At 50.6% G+C, this 12169-nt stretch overlaps 1 protein-coding gene across 1 annotated transcript; it reads left to right on the top strand.

The window, feature by feature from the left end:
• The first annotated feature begins 470 nt into the window (after positions 1-470).
• On the top strand, positions 471-5252 carry VAMP1 (vesicle associated membrane protein 1). The gene is made up of 5 exons (XM_033173032.1): positions 471-611; positions 3612-3738; positions 3863-4021; positions 4531-4582; positions 4902-5252. Coding segments are annotated over exons 1-5 (357 nt in total). The 5' UTR covers positions 471-609; the 3' UTR covers positions 4919-5252.
• Positions 5253-12169: the final 6917 nt, after the last annotated feature.

The following is a 12169-nucleotide window of genomic DNA, read 5'->3' as shown; positions in this document are numbered from 1 at the left end:
TACCCCTTTCCAGCCCAAATCCAGCGCTCAACTGAATGCAGTAATAAACTGCCGCCTGAAACCCGGAAGACTCACTGCTGGCCAGATGGAGCAGTGTTCTCCTTCCTTTCGCCCCTGGTCAAATCCTGGCTCTCTCCACTGACCTCGACATGCAACTCTCCCGCTTCCGCCCTGGGGGCCAAACAAAACCCAAAAAGCATAAAGAGAAACGGAAGCTGAGATTTCTTGCTCCCGTCTAATGATTAAGGCCCCACAGGGAGAGCACCGTCTAAGTATGCAGATTGAGTAGGACGCTGATTGGCTGCCGGGCGGGGGAGTGTCTCTTTCGGCGGACAAGAGAAGGTACGGCGTGAGCGCCTATTGGCTCGCTGAGCTTAGCCGGCAACAATGGAGGGCGTGACCAGGGCGAGAGGGACCGCCCCCTCCGGCCGTCTATAAAGCGCGCGGGGCAGCAGCGCGGCTCCTGCTGCAGCAGTTCTCCGAGTGCCTGCGGGAGAAGCGCATTGACGTGGACGCTTCCCCGGGTGGGCCGTCGACCATCGCTTAGCGCCGCTTCGCACGCTCCGTCCAGCGCGCAGGAGGAAAGGGATCTCCGAGCCGAAGCCGGCCATGTGAGTAGCCGGGCTGGGTAGTAGGCGGTGGGTGGGGTGATGGAGACCGCCCTGCCCTGCTGCGGTCCGTCCTGCGCTGCGCTGCCGCCTTCCCCTGCGCGGCTGCGGCACCTGCCGAGTTGCGCATTGCAGCACCCGCTCCCAGCCCCCGCCCCCGTTCTCCTTCCCGCCGTCCGTCCCCTGCTGCCCGGTGCTGAAGTCAGATGGGGCGGGAGCAGCCGGCGCGGATGGCGCAGCATCCCGCCCGAGGTGGCCGCGATTCTCCGGCTAGCAGCGCTTTTTTGCCTTTTTTTTTGCCTGCTGCAGTTGCCCGGCTCTCCCCGCTGTCTCCTGTCCCGCAGCATCGCTTCCCATTTGAAATATTGGCTGCTCGTAGGGAAGCGAAGGGCGGCTCCGTTGTGTGTGTGTGCTAGGAGAAAGGGAAAACGTTCGCGGTGATGGATTGGGGGGGGGCTTTTTCGCACGTGACGGTGCCTGCACGTGTGAATGTAAATATGCGGGAACGGTCGAAAGGAAGGTGATAAAAGCCAATACGGGTTTTACGGTTGGGGTAAAGCAGAAACACGCCAAAACCTTTGGGTTGGGGTTCATGTGTGACTGAGGCGGTTCTGCCTGGCATGTGCCACTAGGGGCTGGGGGGGGGGAGAGGGAGTGCGGAAACCTCCTTTGCCTGAGCTTGTGTGTGGAGGAATCCTTTAGAGCTCAGCAAAATTATATTGAGCTGACCCTAGAGATCTCAGTAGCAGATAGTCAGGAGGGATGGGAGAAAAGAGAGACCTGTGGTTTTGAGTTAGAAGGGTGGTTTAGAGTAGAAACACTCATTTTTGTGTCTGCTTTCCTTTGGACTTCTGCAACTATGAAGTCTTTGCCGTCTCCAGTGAAAGCATGCCCCCATCCATGTCCTTTTATCTGTGGGCCAACCAATGGCTGCCCAGTGGTGCTGCCTCAAACCCCTTATGGCAGATTGTGCTAGACTAGTCATTGGTCCAGTGTACCCTGTTACCTTCTTTCCGTGCCCACAGTTGCCATGCAAGAAACCCAGCCATTCTCTCAGAACTGGGGCTTAGCTGCTAGCTCCTTTGACCTCTCCTCTCCTCTCTCTGCAGGGAGGAATTATTACGGCAGCAAAAGCCCATATTGGTAGCAAATTTCTCCTGTGGCAAAAAACAACAGTACAGCCTTTGTGACACAGCAGTTATTTCGTGTTTGCCCACACCTTAACAGACCTAGGAGCTTGCTAGGTTTCCCTTGATGCTGAAGAAGCCGTTTGACCTTGTTTGCTGTGACGTTTGCTCTGGCGGTGTAATCGTAGCCACAATAGTACAGAGCACTTCACACATACACACCCTAGGTAGCCTTACAACAGCCTTGTAAGGGAGGCCAGTCCTCCCATATTGCAGGTTGGGGATGCTTAAGCGGAGAGTGGCTTGCCTACAACTGCCTAGACTGTTGCTGAGATGACGTCCTGGGCTCATAGCTCATACTTGCCCATGATACCGGCTGTGTCACCCTGATTTTATCCCTTATGAACAGGTGTCCCTGGCAGGTCAAAAACCAGTTGAGGAGCAGTAAGATGTCACAGCATTGTTGCTTACTGTCAGCTGTTTGTATTCTGGATTTCTATCTCACTTGTCGTGTTTAGCTTCAGTTGCAATGCTCTGTGGCATTTCCTAGCTTAAGAGCGTTAGATGAGCCACACTAGATCAGGCCAGCGGTAACCCAGCCACATACATCTGGGAAGCTGTAAGAAGAGTATAGAGGCAAAGATTCCTGCATCTGTTTGTGCCCTAGCAAGCTAGTCTTGAGCCATGTTTCCTATGATCATAGAGGTCTACTTTGGCTGTCATGACATGGGGATGTGGAGACCTGTCTTCTAAGTCAGAAATGGGGAACCTGTGGTCCTCCAGATGTAGATGAGCCATGTAGATCCATCCCAGTCAGCATAGCCAGTAGTTAGGTATCATGAAAGTTGTAGTCTTACAACTGTTGGAGGACCACAAGTTCTCCAAGCTAGTGGTCTTCACTGGTTCTTGTACAACCCTTTGCTTGAAGTTCTTCCTGGGTGACCTTGAGTTCCATTGGTTGGATGAAGAGAAAAGCTTCTCTCTGTACTGTGCGTAATGCTCTCATGTTATGAGTTAAGTCTTTCTTTTGGCTTAAGGAAAAGCAGTTGGGTGTAGTGGTTAAGAGTGGTAGACTCGTAATCTGGGGAACTGGGTTCGTGTCTCCACTCCTCCACATGCAGCTGCTGGGTGACCTTGGGCTAGTCACACTTCTTTGAAGTCTCTCAGCCCCACTCACCTCAGAGTGTTTGTTGTGGGGGAGGAAGGGAAAAGGAGAATGTTAGGCGCTTTGAGACTCCTTCGGGTAGTGAAAAGCGGGATATCAAATCCAAACTTCTTCTTCTTCTTCTTCTTCTTCTTCTTCTTCTTCTTCTTCTTCTTCTTCGCTTTCCTTCATGAGGAAAGTAGCCCAACTCTTTGATCATTTTTGGTTACCCTCTTCTGTGTCTTTCCCAGCTTTAGAATGCCCTTGTCTGCCTTCTCTTCTGCTAGGAATACAACATTTGGGGCCTTCATTTCTAGTTGCAGTTTAGTTGCTTATCTCTGTGGCTGAGGGCCCCAATGTGGCACTGTGGGTATCTGGATGTCCTCAGCCACGCCCTTGGTGCCCACCGAGGCACATTGCCACTTCAAGTTTCCATATTTTTAATGCTTTTTTATGTGTGGGGGTATTGTTTTGTTTGGGGGACGTTCCTGTTTTTGTGGGGTGTTTCCTGCTTTCTTCTGTTTGCGTCTTATCTGTGACGCAGGGATGTGTTAATCTATTGCTTGTTTGGGGGTGATGGGAATGTTCTGAGCACCAGTTTTTCTTCTGTGATGCCCACAGCATCATTCAGCTCTCCAGAAGTGCCCCTATTCCCCCAAAGGCTGGGGACATCTCTTTGGGGCGAGCACCGGACACCTGTGACCACTTCTTGCACCTAACATGCCTCCACAGGTCTGATCCAGCTCAGCAACCAGGGACGGGGCAAGAAGGGGAAGAAAATGCTGGAGGCCCCCCTGGAGCACCCCCAAATTTGACCAGCAATCGCCGCCTGCAACAGACCCAAGCGCAGGTGGAAGAAGTAAGTTGCTTAACCTCCTGAGCTGTTCTCATTGGGTCTTCATGCTTTCTTCGTTTCCAGGTGAATTCAGCTGTCCCTTTTCTTTTCTCTCCTCCCCGCCCCCACCTCCATTCCTCTCATTCAGGTGGTGGATATTATGCGTGTGAATGTGGACAAAGTCTTGGAGCGAGACCAGAAGCTATCGGAATTAGATGAAAGAGCAGATGCGCTCCAAGCTGGTGCTCAAGTATTCGAAAGCAGTGCAGCAGCGCTCAAGAGAAAGTATTGGTGGAAGAACTGTAAGGTGAGCTTTGGAGGGAGGGGGGAGCACACAGCAATTTTACACTGGTGGATTGAGACAACAGTCACAGTCCTATTGTGCTGCTGTTTCCCGAACTGGAGGGGGAGGGCCCATCTGTTGGAAGTGGAATGAATGCTCTGAGATTCCAGGTTCAATCCGTAGAATTTCAAGAGAAAATGTATGTCTGGGTAGCAGGGCTGGGGGGAAAAATCTGTGCCTGTTACTAGATTTGCTGGCTGCTATAATAGACCAGCCTTAATCAACCTGATGTTCTCCCAGATGTTCTGGGCTAGCTCTCTTCAGCCTCAGCCGGCAGATCCAGTGCTTGGGGATGATAGGTACTTACAGTGCCTGGTGGGGCACCAGGTTGGCGGAGGCTGTGATAAGAGGCACTGGACTTTGAGGACGTGCGGTCTCACTTGGTGCGAGGCGTCTTTTAAAATGCCCACCTGTCTGTGCGGGGTGCTGTGTTGGTTAAGAATGTGTGAGCTCACGGTGACTCTTCTCCCCAGATGATGATCATGCTGGGAGTGATCTGTGCCATTGTGGTCATCGCAATTGCACGTAAGTACCAAGGGGGAGCCAGGGGGAACTGGGCTTGTGACCCCTCCCTGAGCACCGGATAAGCAGCACCGTCCTGTGGGTGTGAAAACTCTGCCTGCTACCTCTCTCCTCTGAGTGATGCTGAAGACCAGCAGATCTGTGACCCTGGTGCCTTCTAGGATAACGGGGTTGTTTTGCCTGCTGGATGAGGGCAGGCATGGCATTAAGGGTGGGCCTTCCTTTCCTTGGATGTTCAGCCTGTGTTCAGTGTGGGAGGCTTGGCGTAACATGCCCTCTTGTTCTCTCCTCTCTCTTCCTTCTGTTGCTTTCTGTCCCCCAGTCTACTTTTTTACCTGAGAATGTGGTCCCTCCCCCCTCCCTCCCCAGTCTGCAGCCTCCTTTCCCTATCTCCCTTTCCAGTCCCAGATGTTCCTCCTCCTCCCTCCTCCTCCTCCTTTCCTTTCCTTTCCTTTCCTTTCTCCCTTCATTCTGGCTTAGTCATCAGTTTTCCTTTGGGTTCTGTTTGCCTTCCATACGAGACTTTAACACACTGTTTCCAGATTTGAGTTGATTCCCCCTTCACAGCTGCTGCAGCAGCCTCTGAGCAGGGCCACCTCGCCTTGGAGGGTGGCAGTGGGACGAGAGGAGGAAATGTGTGGGGTGGTTGAGTGACGCTCGCAGGTTTGAAGCCTCCGCTTCTCTTGCACCTCTCTTGCCGTGTATTTGCTTTGGACAGCATTACTTACATCTCTACGGGTGGCGGGAGGAGAGAGGAGGGGCGAGCCCCCCCAGCACCAGGGAGAAGATTTGGATATTGTGACCCCAGGATAGTGTTCCCTTAATGTGAGGCATAAGCTCATGGTGTTTGCTCTGCCTGCAGAAATTCTGGTCCTATGAAGATGGGACATCTCCTTGCAATCCTCGGGCAACACTTGGCCTCATGAACCCTAGCAGGAAAGATGTTGGTTTGATCCAGTCTCCTCTGCTCCGGGGCGCAAGCGCACCATTCGTGGAGGCTTGCATTCCCAGGATAGTCAGAAGTAGGGTCAGATATGCGCATCTTGCAGTTCTGTGACCATGTGGTTTGCTGGAACACTCCGGCACTTAGGTGGAGCTTTCTATTCAAACAGATAGTCCCAGACTACTTGCGGCTTAGCTGGATACCAAGTCCTGCTGCAGAGCAACAGTAGCAGCATGTCCCTCTTTGCTCTTAGGGAGTCGTAGAAGGGTTTCCTTCTAAAAAGCAGGCCTGCTGTGCAATGACAGGCCTGAATTCTTACCTAGTTTTTAGGCTTCTTGGGTCAGAGGTGGTCACGCAGAATGCCAGTGTTTCCAGGGACCGCTTGATTGCAGATTCACATACATGCCTTTCATCACTCCTATTCTTGGCCATCACTTAATGATGCTCCCAGTGGTGAGCATGGGTGTATGAATTCATGCTTATTTTGCCACCTGACATGCTATGGAGGTGCTGTATTGATCCTGATTGGAAGAGAAGCCCAGTGCAAATGGGTGTAAGTTTTAAATTGCTTTAGAGTGGATTCTGCCATGCCTGCCAGTCGAAGACACAGGAAGTGGCATAGCTATGAAGCACAATTGGGGAGAGAGAGGTGTTTGGGTGTCCCAATATGGCTCCAATCAAGAGTTTGGCCAGAAATTGAACAGTATTGAAGGGCAGAGGGAGAAATGGAGACTGCAGTACTCTAGGACAGGCGTGTTCAACTAGCGGCCTGGGGGCTGCATTGCGGCCTCGGACAAAGCAATATGATCTGGGCCCATCAATGTTTTAACCCAGGAATACTCTCCCCATAGCATGCTGTGAAGGTGCTGACTCTTTTTGCATGCTCACTGCCATGCACCAGCATTTCATTTGCAGAGCCCATCTCCTTGATCTCCCCCCCACCTTCCTCCACCTCGGGGGATGCTTAGAGGAGAACAGGAACACCGAAGCTCTCCGCTGGTTTGGACAAACCCCTCCTGTCTCAGCGGAGCTGTGCTGGCGGAAGCGCAACACACCTGAAGAGGATCCGGGGTCCGTGTTTTGTGATGCTGCTGTCGCTTTGGGGAGGAAACACAGTAAGGTGTTTAAAGAGCCCTCTTGATCTCTTCCGGACAAGATCTTGGTTTTGATCTGCTGCCGTCTGTATTGAGAGGAAAGCCCTCCTGGCTGCTTTTTTCTGCTTTCCTTGTCTGTTCTCATGGATGTTGTATGTTTTGCCTCTCTCTCTCTCTCCCCCCCACCCCTGCCCCTTTGTTACCTCTCTACTTGCTCCATCTCTTTATGCATGGGCAAAAAAGTTCACCCCCTCCCCCTGGCCCTCTGTGCCTAAAGCAAGGGACTTCTTTCTCTATGCAGAGGACTTCAGCCGCTTTCTCACGCACGTGTGGTTTCTGTCTTTGTAAGGAACACAGCCGAAATATTTTTTCCCCTCTGGCATGTGTCGATTGACCAGCTCATGTACTCTTTAATCTCCACCAACAAACACTCCTCTGCCACCCAAAACGAGTCTGCGTCCTCAATTGAGTGTTAGCGAGAAGGGGGTTGCTGCTTTTAAAGTGGGAAGGGAGAAGAACCCAAGTACACTGGTACCTTGGTATTCGAACAGCTTGACTCCCGAACAAATCGGCTCCCAAACGTTGCAAACCCGGATGTATGTGTTCTGGTTTGTTGAACGTTTTCCGGAAGCTCCTGCAGCCAGTCGGAAGCTGTGTCTTGGTTTTCGAATGGTTTTGGGAGTCGAACAGACTCCCGGAACGGATTAAGCTCAAGAACCAAGGTATCACTGTACTTAAAACCTAGGCCATAGCACCCCCTGGAAATGTATCCTATCTTTAACGCTGGAGATCATAGGTGAAGAATGTAGCACCTAGACAGGAGCAGGAGATCTTGCAGGACTAGTTTACAGTACAGACGGGTCCACGTCCCTGCCTGCCTGCCTGCAGCAGCCATCATGTGCTCATGCAGATCCTTTGCTCAGTAGACTGCTGTCAAATCTGCACCCTGGTAGAAGGAACCCCTGTATGCAGCCTAGCTGGTGTTTGCGTGGCGCGCTCTCGTGCTTTGCACTTGTGGGTGGAGCACATTTGTCAAGAGGGCTTATGAGCAGCCAGCAGAGGCCGGAAGGCTTGCTATAGTGAGAAATGGCCTAAGCTAGGGCAGCTCCTGACTGGGACCTCAGATAGCCATACCGTGCTTTGTTCCTCCTTGTCCTGCCTTCCCTTATCTTACTGGCATAATGCACCTTCTGTTTCCTTTGCATAAACGAGCTAAATTCACTGAAACCATCAATATGAGCAGAATAAAGTGTGTCAAGATAAACCAAGCACCGTGGCCATGTAACTTTCCTAATCTGGCTCTCTTTCTGGCACTGTGGAAATAAAGCCTAGTAAAATGACCACCTGGGATGCTGCAGTTGAGTCTAGTCTGGGCTTTACTGCTCAGACCTATTTGGATGCTGCATTTGGGGGTGGGGTAGGGGTGGAAATCAGTGGTGGTCCCTCTGAAAAATGAGGCTCTTTCCCCTGAAGTGACATGTAGGAGGCCAAACTGCATCTCCTGCGTGAGACGAGAGGAGACCTAAACACAACGTTTATGCTGTCAGGGCAGAGTCTTGGGTTCCTTACAGACCCACTTCACGGGTGCAAGTGTAACTCAAAGTAGTGGGAGAAGCTCCATTTGCACTACATAATTGGTAACTTAATTTTTGTACCATTTCTGTGTTCAAAGAAAACGTGTGACCGGGCTGTTGCAGAAGGAAATGAGAAAAGCACTCCAGGGATGTTATGCCTTATGTCACAACTCATACCACCGCTATCCTTGTAGTAGTATGTTGACCACATCTGGCAGACATCTAGCTTCCATCATCCTTGACCATTGGGCCTTACTGCGTAGGGGTTGAAAGGAGTTGTCAAATGACACTTGGAAGAAGAGTTTGGATTTGATATCCCGCTTTATCACTACCCGAAGGAGTCTCAAAGCGGCTAACATTCTCCTTTCCCTCCCCCCCCCACAACAAACACTCTGTGAGGTGAGTGGGGCTGAGAGACTTCAAAGAAGTGTGACTAGCCCAAGGTCACCCAGCAGCTGCATGTGGAGGAGTGGAGACGCGAACCCGGTTCACCAGATTATGATTCAACCACTACACCACACTGGCTCCACACTTGGAGGCTTCCCTGCTGCTGTTGATGACATGGAAGTCACACATGAAGGTTCTACACAGCAGACATGTAACACAAATGTATACATTTGAGGGTACAAAAATCTGGGCAACGCAGTCGTACCATGGTTGATGAACACCTTACGAGTCAAATGTTTTGTCTCCCGAACGTCGCAACCCTGGAAGTGAGTGTTCCAGTTTGCGAATGTTATTTGGAACCCGAACATCTGGCGTGGCTTCCGATTGGCTGCAGGAGCTTCCTGCAGCCAATCGGAAGCCACGCCTTGGTTTCCGAACGTTTTGGAAGTCGAGCGGACTTCTGGAACGGTTTCTGTTTGGCTTCCAAGGTACGACTGTACTTTGTCCCTGTCACATAGGTATTGTGGCCTATGAAAATAGGACTGTTTCCTGTGGGCTTGCATTGCTCGTGGTCTTACTCAAAGGATTGCTGCCTAAATCCCACCCCCCTCATTATCACATGTTGCTGAAGGATCTTCTTTCTCTGCTGTAGGGTGTATTCGTTTTCTCTACAACCTGTCCTGCTTTAAATGCAAGGAGTGTGTTTGTTTTGCCACAGATGACGCTGGAAAACCAGAACTGTCCTACAATATATTAAACAGCTCGATATCACCATCCCTAGCTGCAGTGTATGAAATGGCAGGTTCCATCTTAGTGTGGGCATGTTTAGCAAATCCAAGCGGCATCTGCCCTTGGGCAATTATTTAAATACTTGAGTGATGGAGGATAGGGCTGAAACTGGGAAAACGACAACTTGTGGTATGCTAGCATACCCAAATAGTTGATTTTCCCCCCCTGGTAAGTCACCATTGCTATGTTGTAATGCAATTGGATTATGTGCATGGAATCCTGTGATCATTGTAACTCTGCAGCCTCCTGCTGAAATGCTGAATACATCACCAAGATGATACATTAAGGTTGCTTGACAAAAACCAGGTGTGTGTTTTTTTTAATATTAAAAAAGTACAGGAAAAATGGAATCTGCTCAGTGGGTTCCTTGTGCTGTGTTGGCTCCTCCAGTTGTTCAAGAGCAGCTGAATTAGGTATAGGATCATTAAAGGGATCTCTAAAACATCCTTTTCAACTACCCAGGGTGGGTGGGTAGTTTGCAACAAATGTTTGTGTGCCGGGGTCCCAAGTTGTCTACCTGCAATCTGTTGTGGTGCTGTGTCGGTACAACAGCAAGCAAGCAGTAAATACTTTGCAACGCCAGAGGGAGCACTGGCGGAAGAGCAGGACACCTGCTTGCCGATGTGGGAAATAATTAACGCAGACCACTGTGAGAAACTTACGTCTTACTGCAGCCTGCATTGCTTGAACAGTGCAATTTTCTGTGGGTAGGAAGCCCTAAACTTTTAAAATCAGAGGGGCTGTCTGAGAAGATCATTGCCTCCCTTTGCTCTGCAAGACAAATACAAGGCCAGGATTGGTGAGAGCACAAGCAAGAGGGGATGTAAGCTCACTTTCCCTTTGGTGCGACTGTGGGGGACGTTTGAGCCTTGCAGATGCTGTTGGGGTGCAGCCTTCCCTGGCTACAGACGTTGCTGGATGGGACTGATGAGGGCTGTAAGTGGGAGGGGCTGCAATTCAATTGTAGAGCCTCTGCCTGAAATGCAGGCTGTTGCAGTTTCAATCCCAAGCGTTTCCTGCTAGGGCTGGGAAGTGTCACTCTCTCAGTCAGTAGACAGATCCAGTGGTCTGAGTGCGTAAAACAGCTTCCTACATGGTCCAGCAAACAGCTGAAGGGCTGCAAGTTATTTACCTCTGACTTGTACCGTTATGTACATTTAATGTTTGTGTGTGTGTGTGTGTGTATACACACACACACAACCTCTTGAATGCAGACCTGTTTTCCTAATGTCTCTGCACCCGTTCTGTTCTTTGTTTGCACCATACTATTAGAAATGGGGAAAGGGTGCTGAAGTTTCACCTCCTGGCTTCTAAGAGTTACATCGTGCGCTTATACCAGTGTTTCCCAAACTTGGGTCTTCAGCTGATTTTGGACCACGACTCCCATCATCCTTGACTACTAGTCTTGCAAGCTAGGCATGATGGGAGTTGTAGTCCCAAAACAGCTGGAGACCCATGTTTGAGAAAACACATAAAACAGCAAGCATGTTGTGAGCAAAAGCTCCTCTCGCCCATTAGAAGAGTGATGAGGCCAAGATCCAAGCAGGACCCAGATTCTTGCTGAACTCCAGATCCTCAGAGACAGCCTGCAAAGAAGCTGAATGTAACTAGGCCCCTGAAAAGGATAACACAGCTGGCCTGAGCTCTAGCAGCTTCGGAGCTAACCTTTGACCTGCTAGATTGGTGCTTGGCTACAACTCCCAACATCCCTGACCGTTGGGCATGCTGGCAGGGACTGATGGAGTCCCAACAACAGTCAGAGGGCTGCAGGTTAGCCACCCATCATAAGGTACCCTTGGATGTGCTTAATGGATTGAGACTTAACAAATTCATGGACAGAAGTTGGTAAAAGCAGCACAGTTTGAAGCAATCAGCACTTCATATTCTTAGAAACACACTGTGGCTCATCAACCTGGGAAGGTAGCCCATCTAGGAGAAAGACAACTGACCCTAATCCTCTGCTGCCTTGTGGGATATCTTCAGGAGAAGAATAGGCTGAGGAGTAAACCCGACACAAATCCAGAGGAGACCCTAAGACGGTTGGATGCCACCTTGTGTGTCGCCTTCTGGCAAGCCCTCCAACCAACCTGGTGCCAAATACAGTGCTGTGCTTTCCTTTGGACCCCATCAATAGGTCGAGAGGGAGGTCTGGGCAGCCCAGGACCTCCATACACACTTCACAGGCTTGTGCCCCAGAGAGGTCACTTAGGTGCTGCTAACACAGCGGTTTGACTGCACCCCTGGAGGCACACTCCATGATCTCTCAAGGCCGATGGGTACCAACAGCTGATGTTCTAGAACAGGCTTCCTCAACCTCGGCCCTCCAGATGTTTTGAGACTCCATTTCCCATCATCCCTGACCACTGGTCCTGCTAGCTAGGGATGATGGGAATTGTAGGCCAAAAACATCTGGAAGGCTGAGGTTGAGGAAGCCTGTTCTAGAAGGTATACCTTTGAATGGACCAGAACAAATTTCCTTGTGTGAGATGAGAGAAACTGAAAGAAGCTAGTCCCCCCCCCTCAAACGTTTGATCCCACGAGGTAGGTTGTTTACCATTAATGAGGAGGCACATGTCATTGTTCACACTCAAATATTTAATTCACACTATTTTTTACCAGCTCCTCGGTGTTCCTGCTGTGGTATAACAACATTCAACAGTGCCGCGTGCTTAATCAGGGGTGGGAAGGTAGGTCATGTGGTCTCCTTGGATTCTCCTGAGTTGCAGTGGGGCTAGCAATACCTTCCTTACCTTCTCCCTCCCAGTTGTTTCCCTGGTGCTACGTTGTCACCTTTGCCTGCCTC

Source organism: Lacerta agilis, chromosome 16 (genome assembly GCF_009819535.1).
Source record: "Lacerta agilis isolate rLacAgi1 chromosome 16, rLacAgi1.pri, whole genome shotgun sequence".
In the NCBI taxonomy this organism is placed as follows: Eukaryota; Metazoa; Chordata; class Lepidosauria; order Squamata; family Lacertidae; genus Lacerta; species Lacerta agilis.
Note: the sequence above shows the minus strand (reverse complement) of the source record. Positions and strands in the feature narration are given on the sequence as shown.